This window comes from Salmo trutta, chromosome 23 (assembly GCF_901001165.1).
Source record: "Salmo trutta chromosome 23, fSalTru1.1, whole genome shotgun sequence".
Classification (NCBI taxonomy): domain Eukaryota; kingdom Metazoa; phylum Chordata; class Actinopteri; order Salmoniformes; family Salmonidae; genus Salmo; species Salmo trutta.
The window spans coordinates 14,289,960-14,308,868 of NC_042979.1; the positions used below are offsets into that span (position 1 = coordinate 14,289,960).

At 42.5% G+C, this 18,909-nt stretch overlaps 1 protein-coding gene across 1 annotated transcript; it reads right to left on the reverse strand.

Moving 5' to 3' along the window:
- Positions 1-7,296: 7,296 nt before the first annotated feature.
- On the reverse strand, positions 7,297-14,287 carry LOC115159425 (prolactin-releasing peptide receptor). The gene is made up of 3 exons (XM_029709127.1): positions 14,190-14,287; positions 10,132-10,646; positions 7,297-9,948 (listed from the first exon to the last, which is right to left on the reverse strand). The coding sequence occupies exons 2-3, from the start codon at positions 10,581-10,583 to the stop codon at positions 9,312-9,314; spliced, it is 1,089 nt and encodes a 362-aa protein (XP_029564987.1). The 5' UTR covers positions 10,584-10,646; positions 14,190-14,287; the 3' UTR covers positions 7,297-9,311.
- Between the last annotated feature and the right edge of the window lie 4,622 nt (positions 14,288-18,909).

Sequence of the window (18,909 nt, forward strand, 5' to 3'; positions counted from 1 at the left end):
CGATGCTAAACCTTAAAACTTACTTCAAATATGATGCTTTCGCCAATCGTGAAAAGAGCTTGTCGAGCTGTGGAAATATTCTCTCTTCTTCTTCTTCTGTATTTTCTTCTTATTCTTATTCTTCTCTATCTCGCAACCAACGTTAATATTCTCTCTTCCTCGTCCTCGATTTGAAAAATGTGCCACCGAACGTCAAAATAAATGCATCTTTCAACAACAGGTGAAATGAGATGTCAATCAGCATCAAACTGCCAGTAGCGAATTCAATTTTGAGGTGGCACCCAGGGTGGCCAATCAGATGTCAGGGGTGTTCAGTGCCCACCGGACACCCCTCTGGCTTCGCCCATGCTTATGCCCCATTCAAAACAACTGGAAACTCGGAACTGGGAAATCTCAGACTTCAGTGAGTTCAAGACAACTGGGAACTCAAAAAAACTAGCTCTGACTGGGAAAATGTGTTTTGAACGGTCATCCAACTCAGAATTCCATGTCGGGAACTTGGGCCTCTTTCTAGAGCGGCAACCTGAAGATCACTGACGTCATGATTCAACCTTGTTTTTTTCAGAGTTCCCAGTTGTCTTGAAAGCACCACAAATCCAGAGACTGACAGACTTTCATGAGAAAGTTAGACGACAAAATGTGCCCACAAGAACGACTGAGCGCCACCTTCCTATTCAAGTGAGCACCAGTTGAGTCCAAGTTGAGTCCAAAAATGTATTGTATACTGCTGCATAATTGATGTAATATGCCAGGGAGATGTGTATACTGTAGCTAAGAAAGTAATACAAAGTGTATGTTGTGTAGTAAGCTGTTAGTAGCCCATGTGCCTTCCCCCAATCATTTGGTCCCTTAGCCTACTGTTCTGACTTGGTGGTGCACATGATGCCTGTAGCCTGTTTCAGAGAAATCATCGATGTAATCATCGAATATTGTAAGACCTTTCATTGTCTGCTTACAGTAAATGCCCCCTCTATTTATCCTACGGTTCTGACTTGGTGTACAGGGAGAATACTGTAAGAATGGCCCATGTTCTGAATTCTATCGCTGTACATTTCAAAAGTACTGAACAAATAGTTACATTGACCACGTCCATCCTAGCTCGATCATTAATGTCTTAATCGAAATTACGGATTGACTCTTATCCGCTCGTCGTTCCCTTATGCCATAGTTTGTACATGTCAATTGTCATTAGAAACCACATTTGTTTAAGAAAGTCAGGCCAATCAGCTATCTTTTTTAAAAAGGCAGTAAATAATGCTGAATGAACTGTTTTGCTGCCAGACAAGGCTCCAATGATAGCCAGGTGTAGTGGTGGTAAGGATTCACTCCATGGTGCTGAATAGAAAGCTCTGCTGTTGGGACAGCTTAATGTAGGCCCTACCAACTTGTGGGGATCATTTGTCACCTTTAAAGTGCAATTAATGTATTGCTTAGTGTTGTGTAGTGGCTTTGCTGGCGTGCATCGATTGTTTTTTGGGGGGTTTTGCCCCACCAAGATTTACAGTCGTGGCCAAAAGTTAGGAGAATGACACAAATATTAATTTCCACAAAGTTTGCTGCCTCAGTGTCTTTAGATATTTTTGTCAGATGTTACTATGGAATTCTGAAGTATAATTACAAGCATTTCATACGTGTAAAAGGCTTTTATTGACAATTACATGAAGTTGATGCAAAGAGTCAATAGTTGCAGTGTTGACCCTTCTATTTCAAGACCTCTGCAATCCACCCTGGCATGCTGTCAATTAACTTCTGGGCCACATCCTGACTGATGGCATCCCATTCTTGCATAATCAATGCTTGGAGTTTGTTAGAATTGTGGGTTTTTGTTTGTTCACCTTCCTCTTGAAGATTGACCACAAGTTCCCAATGGGATTAAGGTCTGGGGAGTTTCCTGGCCATGGACCCAAAATATCGATGTTTTGTTCCCCGAGCGACTTAGTTATCACTTTTGCCTTATGGCATCATGCTGGAAAAGGCATTGTTCGTCACCAAACTGTTCCTGGATGGTTGGGAGAAGTTGCTCTTGGAGGATGTGTTGGTACCACTCTTTATTCATGGCTGTGTTCTTAGGCAAAATTGTGAGAGAGCCCACTCCCTTGGCTGAGAAGCAACCCCACACATGAATGGTCTCAGGATGCTTTACTGTTGGCATTACACAGGACTGATGGTAGCGCTCACCTTGTCTTCTCCGAACAAGCTTTTTTCCGGATGCCCCAAACAATCGGAAAGGGGATTCATCAGAGAAAATGACTTTACCCCAGTCCTCAACAGTCCAATCCCTGTACCTTTTGCAGAATATCAGTCTGTCCCTGACGTTTTTCCTGGAGAGAAGTGGCTTCATTGCTGCTCTCCTTGACACCAGGCATTCCTCCAAAAGTCTTCGCCTCACTGTGCATGCAGATGCACTCACACCTGCCTGCTGCCATTCCTGAGAAAGCTCTGTACTGGTGGTGCCCCGATCCCACAGCTGAATCAACTTTAGGAGACGGTCCTGGCGCTTGCTGGACTTTCTTGTGCGCCCTGAAGCCTTCTTCACAACAATTGAACCGCTCTTGAAGTTCTTGATGATCCGATAAATGGTTGATTTAGGTGCAATCTTACTGGCAGCAATATCCTTGCCTGTGAAGCCCTTTTTGTGCAAAGCAATGATGATGGCACGTGTTTCCTTGCAGGTAACCATGGTTGACAGAGGAAGAACAATGATTCCAAGCACCACCCTCCTTTTGAAGCTTCCAGTCTGTTATTCGAACTCAATCAGCATGACAGAGTGATCTCCAGCCTTGTCCTCGTCAACACACACCTGTGTTAACGAGAGAATCACTGACATGATATCAGCTGGTCCTTTAGTGGCAGGGCCGAAATACAGTGGAAATGTTTTTTTGGGATTCAATTAATTTGCATGGCAAAGAGGGACTTTGCATTTAATTGCAATTCATCTGATCACTCTTCATAACATTCTGGAGTATATGCAAATTGCCATCATACAAACTGAGGCAGCAGACTTTGTGAAATTAATATTTGTGTCAATCTCAAAACTTTTGGCCACGACTGTACATGCTAAAATCGCCACTGTGTCTGTCCCAATGTAAAAATTCAGACCCTTTGCTATGAGACTCGAAATTGAGCTCAGGTGCATCCTGTTTACAGTGATCATCCTTAAGATGTTTCTACAACTTGATTGGAGTCCACCTGTGGTAAATTCAATTAATTGGACATGTGTCACAGTTGTCGTCTGTAATGGAGGACCAAGGCGCAGCGGAAGTGTGGATACTCATATTTTATTTCCCCAACAAAAGGAGTAAAGCATCCACCGGAAAACAAAAAACCACGACAGCAGCAGCAACAGTTTGCAGGCTTAAAAACCACAGTGCAAAACAATTCCCCACAACCCCAAAGACAAACACACACACCTATATAGGACTTCCAATTAAAGGCAACTATACACACCTGCCTTCAATTGGAAGTCCCAATCATCAACCCAACATTTAACAAACACAAAGCTGCCACGTCCTGACCCCAAAACTAAAACACTAGCTCCATCTGCTGGTCAGGACGTGACAACATGATTTGGAAAGGCACACACCTGTCTATATAAGGTCCCACAGTTGAAAGTGCATGTCAGAGCAAAAACCAAGCCATGATGTCGAAGGAATTGCCCGTTGAGCGCCTCGACAGGATTGTGTCGAGGCACAAATCTGGGGAAGGGTACCAAACATTTCTGCAACATTGAAGGTCCCCAAGAACACAGTGGCCTCCATCATTCTTAAATGGATTTTTCTGGGATCCACCAAGACTATTCCGCGAGCTGGCCTCCCAGCTAAACTGAGCAATCGGGGGAGAAGGGCCTTGGTCAGGGAGGTGACCAAGAACCCGATGGTCACTCTGACAGAGCACCAGAGTTCTTCTGTGGAGATGGGAGAACTTTCCAGATGGACAACCATCTCTGCAGCACTCCACCAATCAGGCCTTTATGGTAGATTGGCCAGACGGAAGCCACTCCTCAGTAAAAGGCACATGACAGCCCGTTTGGAGTTTGACAAAAGGCACTTAAAGACTCATGATTCTCTGGTCTGAGGAAACGAAGATTGAACTCTTTGGCCTGAAGGCCAAGTATCACGTCTGGAGGAAACCTGGCTCCATACTTATGGTGAAGCATGGTGGTGGCAGCATCGTGCTGTGGGGATGTTTTTAGCGTCAGGGACTGGGACACTAGTCAGGATCGAGGGTAAAGATGAACGGAGAAAAGTACAGAGAGTTCCTTGATGAAAACATGCTCCAGAGCGCTCGGGACCTCAGACTGGGGCGAAGGTTCACCTTCCAACAGGACAACGACCCTAAGCACAGAGGCAACACAACGCAGGAGTGGATTCAGGACAAGTCTCTGAATGTTCTTGAGTGGCCCAGTCAGAGCCTGGACTTGAACCCGATCTAACATCTCTGGAGAGACCTGAAAATAGCTGTGCAGCGACGCTCCCCATCCAACCTGACAGATGATCTGCAGAGAAGAATGGGAGAAACTCTCCAAATACAGGTGTGCCAAGCTTGTCATACATAAGAAAACTCAAGGTTGTAATCGCTGCCAAAGGTGCTTCAACAAAGTACTTAGTAAAGGGTCTGAATACTTACGTAAATGTGATATTTCAGTTTTTTATTTTTAATAAATGTGCACTAATTTCTGACTTGGCCCTCCCCTTCTTCTCTATGGCTGAGTAATTAATTGCGAGCTTACAGAAAATGGAGGAAAACTAAACTTCCGCAGGACCTATCATCCTTTCTTTCCCTCCTGTCTACCTTCTCTTCCTCTGTATCCACTGCTAAAGCCACTTTCTATATCTTTCAATTTCAAGATTCTGCCTTTAACCCTAAGAAACTATTTTCCACCTTCTCATCCCTCCTTAATCCTCCACCCCTCCCCCTCCCTCCTCCCTCTCTGCAGACAACTTTGTCAACCACTTTGAAAAGAAGGTTTACGACATTTGCTCCTCATCCACACAGCCTATTGAGTCCACTGGTCCCACTCACACAGAACTACCTTATGCCTTGACCTCTTCCTCCCCTCTCTCTCCAGAGACTGGTGAGGACCGGCCCGCCCGACAACCTGCCCACTTGACCCTGTTACCTTCTCCCTCCTCCAGACCCCATTCCCTTCTTTCTCCTCCATCTCTGACCTTCTCCCATTCCTCACTTCCCTCATCAACTCATCCCTGGTTGCGTCCCCTCTGACTTGGCAACAGTTGCTCCCCTCCTCAAGAAACAAACACTCAACCCCTCTGTCAAAAACTACACACCGGTATCCCTTCTTACTTTCTTTCCAAAACACTTAGGCGTGCTGTGTCTGACCAACTGTTTCGCTATCTCTCTCAGAATGTTCTTCTTGACCCTAACCAGTCAGGCTTCAAGACATGTCACTCAACCAAGACTGCACTCGTCTGTGTCACGGAGGCTTGCCGTACTGCCAAAGCTGACTCTTTCTCCTCTGTTCTCATCCTCTTAGATCTATCCACTGCCTTCGACACCATGAACCATCAGATCCTCCTCTCCACCCTCTCAGGGCATGCTCTGCACGCTCTTGGATTGCATCCTACCTACGTGGAGAGGATATGTGTCTGCACCACGTACACTCACTACTGGTGTCCCCCAGGGCTCGGTTTTAGGCCCTCTCCTCTTCTCTCTATATACCAAGTCACTCAACTCCGTCATATCCTCACATTGTCTCTCCTGTCATTGCAATGCGGATAACACTCAGCTACTTTTCTCCTTCTCCCTTTCTGACATTCAGGTGGCGACACACATCTCTGCTTGCCTGGCAGATATCTCAGCTTAGATGTTGGCCTACTACCTCAAGCTCAGCAAACTCAGCATGCCTAGTGTTCAACCTTCCATGTCACCCCGCTGCATCGCACACTTCACTGGCTTCCAGTTGAAGCTCGCATCCACTACAAGACCATGGTACTTACCTACGGAACAGCAAGAGGAACTGGCCCTCCTTACCTTCAGGCCATGCTCAAACCCTACACCCCAACCCGAGTACTCTGTTCTGCCACCTTTGGTCTCATGGCCATCCCAACCCTATGGGAGGGCAGCTCCTGCTCAGCCCAGTCAAACTGTTCTCTGAAACCCTGCTTCTTCAAAGAGTATCATAAATAATCCCACAACACCCCCCCCCCCGCACCCCCTGCTCACCCCATCCCCTCACACCCACAAAAAACTTGCCTTTCTTGAACTAACACATGTACTTGACTTTTCCCCCTACTATCCCTGACTTTGCTGATAACTACTTTATTTAGGAAAAATGTACTTCCTATGACTGAGATATGTGGTTTTCCAACCTAGCTATCTTAAGATGAATGCACTAACTGTAAGTCACTCTGGATAAGAGTGTCTGCTAAAGGACTAAAATGTAAATGTATTTCATGTGATTAGTGATTAATTTACATTTGTACCTCATTTTAAGGTCAACCCTTTTATGTGAATTTAACTCTCGTTTTAATATGGTGAATCTATTCCTTTTAAAATTATTTTTCAAGGAACATTGAACATCTAATAGTCAAATCATAGTCGAAAAGCAGGTTTTCTTTATGACAGAATGCTAAAATTAGGTGAAATAAATAAATTACCAAATTTAACTACCCAAAAGGCACTCTATTGATGGAATAGCCTAATTAAAGTGTATATGAATTAGTCCTGTGTAAATATTGTTCTGTGATGTTGGTCTATGTGATTTCAAGTCTTTATTAATTAAGACATTTGCCATCTGTAATACATTAAAGCCCTCATGCAGTCTTTTCAATTTTATTTTTTAAATCATCACTAATAATGTCTAATAAATCACTGGGTTTTTATTCATGAAAATAACTCAAAATATATTTTTTATAATTTATTTCCCTGAGCCTCTGCCATTGAAATGCTCAGTCTGATCGTGTGGGCGTGTTGATACAAATGTAGACATATTTACATACACAACCCTGATTGGCGGATAGGATTCTCTAGGCCAAGTGTCTCCAACCCTGTTCCTGGAGAGTTACTGTCCTGTAGGTTTTTGCTCCAACCCCAATCTAGTGCACCTGATTCTAATAATTAGTTGGTTGATAATACCCCACCTACCCCTTGGTTACATATGCAAATAAAATATGACTGGTCATTGGTCAGAATAATCTGATCAGATCTGGCCCAAAAACTCCATCCCACCTGAACAGGCAGAAATTCCAGGCAATTACACAAAAATCTAATTTTTGACTGCACTGCCCCTTTAAGCTTATTAGCACTTCCAAAGAGAAATCAATAAATAAAAATGGCCAATTGTCAGTGTTCGTTTATTGAGAATTTTACACATAATTGCATGCAATCACTTAATAAGGACAGGCATTTTATATAGCATGACACAAACCACAGAAGGCCATTTATTACAAAGGGACACACGACAACTTCAGCAAACCACCATGACATTTTGCTTAAATGTATTGAAAGTGGGCAGTCTTGTGGTTTGTCTAAAAAACAATGAGAATCAACACCTCAGTGAAACTTTCGGGAGTTATGATAATCAGTCAATAATGCAATCATGCAGTGGCAAGCATGACCTTAGCAAATGCCTAATAAACACCTAATTCTGAATGACTATTTTCAGAGGCGTGGTACATTCCCCACAAACAAAGATATGTAAGAGACTGAGAAGACTGCAATAAAAATTAAGAATTGAACCATAGGGGGAAAAAGCTCCCCTACTGTTTTATTAAGCATGTTTATTCACAGGTTGCAGACAGAGATATCTGTAATCACATCATTCAGCAGTGCTCCAGGGATGTGCAGTCCAACCTGGACTCGGGTAGACGTAACATAGTAAATGGAAATCCAAGTTACTTCAATTAGTATGATATTTGACTTCTGGGTATGTATTCATTTGTGGATGTCCATTATCAATTTTGTATGATATATTGCGAATTGTAATTTGTATGATGCATTACGAATTGCATTTGTACAATATATTATGAATTGCAATTCGTACAATATGTTATGAATTTGCAAAACATATGATATGTTACGAATTCCAATTTGTTGGAGCCACCATTAGCTAGGTGGCTAAAATTTGTTGTAGCCACCAATTTGTTGTAGCCACCATTAGCTAGGTGGCTAACATTTGCTGGGGGTTAAGTGTTAAGGTTAGATTTGGGTTAGGGTTAGGTTAAAGGGTTAAGGTTAGGGTTATGATTAGGGTAAGGTAAAATACTAAGTAGTTACAAAGTAGTAAGTAGTTGCACAGTTGCTAATTAGCTAAAGTTGTCCGTGATAAGATTCAAACATCCAACCCTGGGTTGGTAGACGTTCGCTTTAGAACCCATCCACCCTGACCAACCACCCTACTTTCTGTTTGTAACCATACCAAATGTATCATATCATACTAATTTGGGTCTTTACAGATTTACATTTACTATGTTACATCTAGTCTATGAGACCAGGCTGACCAGTCTGGGGACCAAACCTGTAGTTGACTATTAACACAACACATTAACACGACAGAAGCATACTGGACACTGAGTTGAGTTGACATTGTATAGTCTGTCCACTGAGTGCTGCGCTCTAACCTCAGCAGACAGCTGTCCATCTGGATGAACGGAAGATGTCTTCCTGTAGCAACTACTGTGATGATTACTTAACTAATGGTATTATTTACAAGACCTATTATGAGCATTGACAACATTTTGTGGATTCAGATTTTCCTGTTTGCTACTGTTCTCCTTGTGTTAAACATTAATCTCTCATGGACAGATTGACGGGAAGTAACAACTTTCGCTAGAATTTTACTTCTGGGAACTGAGATTAGTTGAACATTGTCTGTATGCATAATTGCCTTTTGTATTCCAAAACTTCAAACGGAAAGTTCCTGCCACCTCTTTTCTCCCCTCCCTCTCTTTCTCTCTCTATTTTTCTCTCTTTCTCTCTCTATTTCTCTCTCTTTCTCTCTCTCTCTCGATCTCTCACTCTCTCTCTCGCTCTCTCTCGTCTCTCGTCTCTTGCTCTTTTTGTCTCTTGAATTTCACCTTCTTATTGTTGTTCAATCTGCTAATTTATTGATTATTTCCAGTCAATCACCTAATTTATGTTCAATTGATTTGTTTACCTATGAACAATGAGGAAACCACCTCATATCTCTATAATCACCTGTCCAAGATTTCCTGTATTGTTAATGATGATCTCTTGTTATGTCTACATTAGGTCACCAACAAACATGAACATTATCAGGAAATTGGACCTACAACATGCTTACACAGGTATCAGAGGCCTTGTGTCTCTTCTATCTCCTTGTCCCTGCGTAGTCAGAGGACCACACTGGCCATAGCACAGTGGTTGGTGGGGATGCCGATGCGGTGGTGGCAGGTGAACATCTTGCGCAGCTCAGCACGAAAGCGGTCGTGCAGCCAGGCATACAGGAAGGGGTTACAGCAGGAGGAGCTCATGGCACACAGGTGGCACAGCAGCTGAATGAGCAGGAAGTGGCGCTTGTTGATTAGGCGGATATCGATGTCACGCAGCACGTTGAACACATGGATGGGCAGCCAGCACACCCCGAAGGCCGCCACCACTAACGCCACCAGACGGAAGATCTTCCGCTTTCGTGCTCGCTGTGCCTCTGCCTGGTCTCGGGACCGATGTCCCGGCGCCACGCAGTTCCTCAGCTTGAAAGAGATGCAGAGATAGGAGGTGCAGACAGCGGAGAGTGGCAGGACGTAGGTAACCAGCAGGGTGCTGTAGGCGTAGGCTAGCCTCTCCTTCTCCTGTCCCAGCCAGAACTCCTCACAGATAGTGAGGCCCTCCTCTCTGAACTCAACGTGGTACGTGTGGGCCACGGCCGGAGCCACCAGGCCACAGGACAGCAGCCAGATCCCTGACAGGACGTAAGCACAGGTGGACACAGAGGTGCGCTTCTTCAGAGGATGCACAGTGGCGTAGTACCTGGCAGGGAAAATGCACAGCAGTATTCATTTTAATGAATTGAGAGAAAAAATAATCATAGATATAGATCAACAATTACAACGTCATTATTTTTATTTCTTTTATTTTCACAGTTCATTTGAAATTGCCCTTTGAAAAACCCATGGGCTTTTCGTTCTCTCGAGTCAAAGTGGGTACACTCACCTGTCAACAGCGATGGCGGTGAGGGTGAAGACAGACACATAGACGGTAACCGGCTGGATCAGGAACACCAGGTAGCACATGAACCTCCCAAACACCCAGCCACGAGGGTTGAATGCATAGGCCAGGGTGAAGGGTACACAGGTCACACACATCAGCATGTCTGAGAAGGCCAGGTTCCCTATGAAGAAGTTGGTGACATTGTGCATCTTGCGAGTGCGGCAGATGACGTAGAGCAACAGGTAGTTCCCCAACACACCCACCACCACCACCAGGGAGTAGCAGGGGATGATGAGCAGCTTGAAGCTCTGCAGCAGAGCCACGTCTGCAAACAGGGAGCTGTGGTTGGCCGAGTCATTCTGAACAGCCATCTCAAAGGCTGAGTGCCCCTCTGTGGTCTTCTCGCTTACAGAGGGCAGCAGACCTCCAGTCCAGCCACTGCCACTGCCGTCCATACTGTATCTGATTAACCGCAAAGCAATAGGGAGCCCTGGGTAGCAGCCTCTTAGCACCTTACCCTGAAAGAGTCAGAGCACAGAGGTTGGGAAAGTTTTAGTGACAAACAATAAGCAAAAATGTATTTTAACTACCAGTATATTCATCATAACTGGAAATGAATGGCATTCAAACATGTGAATGATATACAGTAGATCATACGTTAATGTACAGTATATATTCATCAACAAAACCAAACTGACTTTTACTTTTATATGACTTTTTCCTTTCGATGATTGGTTACAAGTATGATCGTCCCCAGGTCCAGAACAAATTGAAGGAAACGTACAGTACTATACAGAGCCATGAGTGCATGGAACTCCCTTCATCTTATACAGCGCAAGTGAACAGCAAACCTTTGCTTTATGGGGATCCTAATCAATCAAATCATCCAAAAAAGATCCACGACTATCTACATTACTTTAATCAATCAGAACATGCCTGTAGTGTGGGGCTTGCTACAGTATGTCTATTAAAGTGTCACAAACTTCGTTGTCTGAAGAGGTGAAATCATCGGACCAATATGCAGCGGTTAGAATGCTCATCTTCCTTTTATTAGAAGGGGAAAAATACTCATACAAAACAAACGACGAAAACCAGTCCTGTAAGGTGCTCAGACTATACAAGGAATCAAACACAAGTGAAAACACACACAACTAAATATGGCCTCCAATTAGAGACAACGACAACCAGCTGCCTCTAATTGGAGGTCGTTCCAAAACCCCAACAAAGAAATAGAAAAACTAGATAAACACATAGAAATAGAAAACATAGAACATCAACCAAAACCCCCGAAACACACTAAACAAACAACCCCTGCCACGCCCTGACCCAACTACAACAACAAACAACCCCTTTTACTGGTCAGGACGTGACATAAAGTGAATTCCCTCTGGAGTGATTGAGAAAATGTTCCCAACCCTTCAGATAGACTCAGCTGCACAGTATTCCAAATGCTTTCGGGAAACGAGTTTTGGGGAGGGGAAACTCTTGTGAAACGTAAAGAATTTTCTACAAAAATATCTTATAGTATAAGTGCATGCATGGCCAATTAAAGGCCCATTGCAGTCAAAAACTTGATTTTCCTGTGTTTTATACACAGTGCCAGTTAAAAGTTTGGACACACCTACTCATTCAAGGGTTTTTCTTTATGTTTACTGTTTTCTACATTGTAGAATAATAGTGAAGACATCAACACTATGAATGTAGTCTTTGCCTTGATGACAGCTTTGCAAACTCTTGGCATTCTCTCAACCAGCTTCACATGTGATGCTTTTCCAACAGTCTCGAAGGAGTACCCACATATGCTGAGCACTTATTGGCTGCTTTTCCTTCACTCTGCGGTCCAACTCATCCCAAACCATGTCAATTGGGTTGAGGTGGGGTGATTGTAGAGACCAGGTCATCTGATGCAGCACTCCATCACTCTCCTTCTTGGTCAAATAGCCCTTACACAGCCTGGAGGTGAGTTCGATCATTGTCCTGTTGAAAAACAACACGACAATGATAGTCCCACTAAGCTGGGATGGCGTACCGCTGAGGAATGCTGTGGTAGCCATGCTGGTTAAGTGTGCCTTGAATTCTAAATAAATCCTGACAGTGTCACCAGCAAAGCACCATCACACCTCCTCCTCAATGCTTCACGGTGGGAACCACACATGCGGAGATCATCCGTTCACCTATTCTGCATCTCACAAAGACACTTTGTGAGGTTTGAACCAATAATCTCTCATTTGGACTCATCAGCGCAAAGGACAGATTTCCACCGGTTGTTTTTCTTGGCCCAAGCAAATCTCTTCTTATTATTGGTGTCCTTTAGTAGTGGTTTCTTTGCAGAAATTCAACCACCAAGGCCTGATACACACAGTCTCCTCTGAACAGTTGATGTTGAGATGTATTAGTTACTTGAAGCACGTATTTGGGCTGCAATTTCTGAGGCTGGTAACTCTAATGAACTTGTCCTCTGCAGCAGAGGTAACTTTGGGTCTTCCTTTCATTTGGTGATCTTCATGCGAGCCAGTTTCATCATAGCGATTGATGGTTTTTCCGACTGCACTTGAACAAACTTTCAAAGTTCTTGAAATTTACCGAATTGACTGACCTTCATGTCTAAAAGTAATGATGGATTGTTGTTTCTCTTTTCTTATTTGAGCTCTTCTTGCCATAATATGGACTTGGTCTTTTACCAAATGGGCTACCTTCTGTATACTGTACCAGTCCTACCTTGTCACAACACATCTGATTGGTTCAAATGCATTAAGAAGGAAAACATTCCATAAATGTACTTTTAACTAGGCACACCTGTTAATTGAAATCATTCCAGATGACTACCTCATCTGACATCAGCAGGCGGTAAATTGGTTAATAGACCAATAAGAAAGAGAGTTCCAGATCTCTGCCAATAACAGCTAGTTTTCCGTTTTCTCCTCCTCACTCAGACCACTCCCAGACAGTCTTAACAAAATTCTTGCTTGAGAAATTGTTCTATGCTTAGAAGCTATTTAAAAATATATTGGCTTTGATGAAATGTAACAGTTCAGATTGCTGACATGCCTACATGACCCTCATTTTGATGTAAATTTGGTTAATAAGGAGTGTTATAATGATTAATATATACATTTAACATGATATGATGCAGTGATGGGCAACTGTGATGGGGGTGGTGGCCACAAAAGAAATTGAACTTATCATAAGGGGCCGCAGTGGCTCGTGGGTCTGATTGGAGACAACGTAGAGAATCTAGACAATTATTCATCAAAGCATTACACCCACTGTCTAAGCCAACAGATACAACTATATAGAGATAAAGATGGATGCAATGTGAGATGTACGCATTCTATTTAAAATATATATATATATATTGTGGCTACCTGGCTGCAACTCAATAATATGCAATTATTTTAAAACCTGCATTCAATATATCTGTTCCTTATATATATCTTTATGCCAATGGCCTCTTGGGCTTCAATAAAGTATGGGTTAATGAGAACTATTGTATTTTATTATCTTCTTGCCTGCTAGTCATTTTTATTCAATTAGGAGTAATTGTTTCCAGGCATCTTTTTTCATATTTGCTAAAAGGACAACTGCAGGGTGAATGAAATAAAGGTTTAGACATTAATTCAATGTGGAATCTTGTTCTAATAAAATACTAGTGTACTCTTGCTATACTTCTTTTACTACCACTTCTATTATAACTACAACAACAACTTACTACACAACATAATGATAACCAGTGTAATAATCTGATTAATATCAACAACAACTTACTACACAACATAATGATAACCAGTGTAATAATCTGATTAATATCAACAACAACTTACTACACAACATAATGATAACCAGTGTAATAATCTGATTAATATCAACAACAAATTATTTTGGCAAAAAAACACTGATCAAACACTTTTTATAGTAAAGATAAGAATGATAGCAATTAATAATAGTAAATCACAAATTAACTTATCCTACAACTCTTAGGCTACCTTGCTTATGAGGTAAAAATGAAATTCGTAATTATAAAAAATTAAGGAAACTAATATATTTGATCAAAGGCATCGTACCTCAAGTGCTGATGAGCAAAAGGAGAAGTGAACTCCTTGAAAGACTGAGAACCTCCGTCAAGTGCGCTCTCGACACACTCATATCCTTCCTGAACAGTGGTGAGTACATAGCACGTTGCGGAGCCACTGCTGCTGATATGGAAAGAGAGAGCAAGACAGAGAGAGAGAGAGAGAGAGAGAGAGAGAGAGAGAGAGAGAGAGAGAGAGAAGCAGAGCGAGAGAGAGAGAGAGAAGCAGAGCGAGAGAGAGAGAGAGAGAGCGAAGCAGAGCGAGAGAGAGAGAGAGAGAGAGAGAGAAAGAGAGAGAGAGAGAGAGAGAGAGAGAGAGAGAGAGAGAGAGAGCAAAGCAGAGCGAGAGAGAGAGAGAGAGAGAGAGAGAGAGAGAGAGAGAGAAAGAGAGAAAGAGAGAGAGAGAGAGAGAGAGAGAGAGAGAGAGAGAGAGAGAGAGCAAAGCAGAGCGAGAGAGAGAGAGAGAGAGAGAGAGAGAGAGAGAGAGAGAGAGAGAGAGAGGCGGTGTTCTCCCAGTCGGGTGGAGATTTTATTTTCTCCAATGTCAAACTCTATTATACATTTTATTATCATTTTAGTAGCCCTACCTGTAATTGGCTGCCCATAGGCTATAAAATAATAGCCAGAAACAAAATGGGCATACTGGTAATTCACCCGGTTACAGAGCTTGCAGGATGTGTTCTGAAGAAAACCAATTGATTGGTCAAGATTGATCTCTTCAAGCCCATTACTTACAGACACCACGTGGTCCTCCTGTGTCAGTCATCCATGTGCAGGGTGACAGTTATTGTCCAAATTGTTCAGTTGGTTGGAGAATGCTCCTAGCAAATACAAGCTGTTACTGCAATGCTCAGGTGGAAGGGACACATTTGGATATAGGCACACACAATGTGCCTCAACAGCAAGTCACATGAATAAATGTGTATTTTATCAACTATTCTATGGCAATCTAATCCTGGCTCTCCTACTGTATTATCACTCCAGGGATGGGATGAGGTTTAGGGCTCATAGAGATTCCAAGGAAATGTACTGCACTGGCATATTCATGAATTATTGGGAACATGCCTCCCATGTTTTCCATGAAGTACAATATAATCTAGATAGATTGGTAAGACTTTACAACAGGATAGAGGTTGAACTCCATTCACCTGTTTTAAAGCTAGAGTCCTTAATTGAAACAACAACAAAGCGGACACCCCACCTCTGTTTTGGTAAAAATCTGAGGTAGGAGCCTGGAGAAATGTTACCACTCTCAAATTCATTCACAGAGCTATGGATGCAAGGACTGACCATCCATGATATCAAAATGCTAGTTTTAACCATGTTTTAGTGGTTGTTTACATTTACTTTGTTTACAAACATTGGAGTAACACAATCTATATTTTGTGTTCTGGTGGGGTACGACAGTTGAACTAAGCACTTTAGGCATTTATAAGTTATATTCTTCAAGAATCAGTGGGTATACAGTATATCATACATTTGGATGTAGAAACTAAGGATTCTAGCTTTAAGTCTGCCATGGTCTGCTTTACTGATCTGTGAAATTAAGACAAATTGCCTGCACGGGACGACTTTTGGGGCAGATTTAGGATTTTCATTTGAGCCAGTGTATTACAGCAGGAAAATAATCCTGCAGCAACAGGAAATTGTTAAAAAAAATAATGTGGATTAGGGGTTGATATGTTTTGATATGTTTTTCATCAGGGCAAAATTTCTAAATTGAAATTACAAACTTTTTAAGCTTTTTAAAACCTCAAATACACTACAGGAAAATTCTCAGAAACAAAAGAGTGATCAAATGAAGATCCTACGTCTGTAGATATGAAGACCAAAGCTGATGACCCTTTGGCTGGAGAGGATCTCTGTGAGCTGCAGACATATTTATGAACAATCGTCTCTTCACTGAGAACAGCCTACCTGTTTACTCAGTGCACTCAAGGATGTTGTTATTTCAGTGTTTTGTTTGTCTCTTTCTTTCAAAGATGTCTAGTTATCTGTGTCTGTGTCTATTCAGACCTCTCCAACACACATCATGTCTGAAGAGCAGGTTGAGAGCATTAATACCGCTCTCAAACACAGCAGAGGACAATGGAACAGAACAGGAAACAAAACACTTACAATTCCTATTTCATTTGCTGGGTTAGGCTTGGGTGGGTTTTACCTTATTTTATACCTTTCAGCATAATGAAGAAGCCGGTCAGTATTACCCAAAGTGTAGGTAATGCCGTTTCCATTTCATTGGTCCTCCCTTATCATCTGATAACCCGTATTTCATGTTTCCATGGGTACCTATTTGTGTGCTGCCGAACTTTTGGGTTGTTACCAAGCCATGAACAGTCACTAAATGTCACACAGGGAAAAGTTAATCCACAGGAGGCTATCTCCTTTGAATCAATTGATCACTCAGGGGTGAGTTCGCCACAGGGTTTCTACCTGCACATGAATCTCTCTACCTTGAAGGGATTATTGTGCCGAGGTTAAACTCAGTGAGGTGCTGATGGTTTTCTCACAGCCCATTCTGTCCATTAATACCCATGTCTCAGAACCATATGGGGGAACGTTATTCATTGATGGCGTGTGATCCATCAAATAAAAATGCTATTTCTATGGTGTAATAATAACACCCCTCCCAGTATTTCTAGTGGATGCATCAGTAAGAAAGAGTCAAATAATGACGAGCTTAATGTCACGCCCTGACCATAGAGAGCCCTTGTTTCTCTATGGTGTAGTAGGTCAGGGCGTGACGAGGGGGGGTTCTAGTTTAAAATTTCTATGTTGGTGTTTTGGTTTGGTTCCCAATTAGAGGCAGCTGGTAATCGTTGCCTCTAATTGGGGATCATATTTAAGTAACTATTTTTTCCACCTGGCGTTTGTGGGATATTGTTTTGTGTTTGTGCACCGCGTAGTCATGTTTCGTTTATTGATATATTTTGTTTTGCTAAGTTTCACTTTGGAATAAAGATGTGGAACTCTACACACGCTGCACCTTGGTCCCGTTCTTACGACAACCGTGACACTTAAAGAAAGCTTTTACTAACCGGTGCAGGTGCAGGTGGAGTTGAGGGGGGCTTGGGGAAAATGGAACAAGACTAAAATAACTGTCTCTTTTCTTTATACGTATTTGACATTTAACAATGTGTAGAAAACGTGTTAGCTGTGGAATATTCTGCGAAATGTCAGTAATAAAAAGAAGTCACAGTGGAGCTTGAGTGTCACATCACCAAAGCAACCCAGCTCACAAACAAACATTTGTTAAGGTTTCCAAGAATACAGTTGTGTGCATAGCTCTGAAAAATAAGGAAGAAAGCTGCTCCAATTGTTCTGTTCTGAGAAAATGGTGATGGCTCCTGACTCCTCTTTGTACCATGAACCAGAGGATGAGATAACAAGAGCAGCCTGAACATTGGGATGAATGCTGTCCACCCCCTGTAACCAGGTGCTCAATTTGTAAATGCATGAATTACTTCAACAATCCACATCTTATCACCCAAAACATCTCTTACCATGTCCAGTAGCAGAATATCCTCTCTGCATAGGTTTTCATACTATATAACAAGGTAAATTGAATCATAAAAAAAAGAGAGATCTCACTTGACTGTGCCTGCTGGATGCCCCTGCATGCATTTTATGTTGTGTGAGAGGTAGTTTTCCAGCAGCCATCTCCTTGTTGAGATTCATACTCTATTTTTACATTGGGGTTTCAAGTGTGCCTGTTCATTTAGCTGTCTGTGTGACCAGTGTTTATCGATTGAGAGAGAGAGGCATTGTCCGCTTGCTGGCACACTATGCCCCAATTTCCCCACACCTCTTCTCCTCTCACCCAGGCTGGCATTTCCATTAGGCAAATGCTGCATACTGCTTCGTGCATGGCATTACCCCTGGGTACCCGCCAAGATATCTGCCAGTGTGGTTCCAGGACAACAACCTCTCCCTCAATGTCAGGAAGACAAAGGAGCTGATCGTGGACTATAGGAAACGGAAGGCCGAGCATGCCCCCATTCACATCGACGGGACTGTAACAGAACGGTTGGACTCACTGAATTCTACCCACACACTCACAAATACTACACTGACATTCTAACACACACACACACTACATATGCTCACACACACACTCACACATTTTCACACTCTTTTTTTCACACTCTCTTACACATGCGCTGCTGCTACTCTGTTTATTATCTATCCTGATTGCCTAGTCACTTTTACTCCTCCCTACATGCTCTTGAGTGGCGCAGCGGTCTAAGGCACTGCATCTTAGTGCAAGAGGCGTCACTATAGTACCTGGTTTGAATCCAGGCTGTATCACATCTGGCTGTGATTGGGAGTCCCATAGGGTGGTGCACAATTGGCCCAGTGTTGTCCGGTTTTGGTGGAGTAGGTCATCATTGTAAATAAGAATTTGTTCTTATCTGACTTGCCCAGTTAAATAAAACAATATATAAATGACCTAAATTACTTAAACTACAGTACCTTGTACCCCTGCACATTGACTCGGTACAGGTACTCCTTGTATATAGTCTCTTTATTGTGTTACTATTTCCTGACATTTGTTTTGCAAATTGTTCGTACTTTTTAACTCTGCATTGTTGGGAAAGGGCTCGAAGTATACATTTCACGGTAATGTTTACACGTGTTGTATTCGGTGCATGTGACAAATAAAATGTTATTTATTTTGTTACAGAGAGTTGACTTACAATTGAATGTTGTAA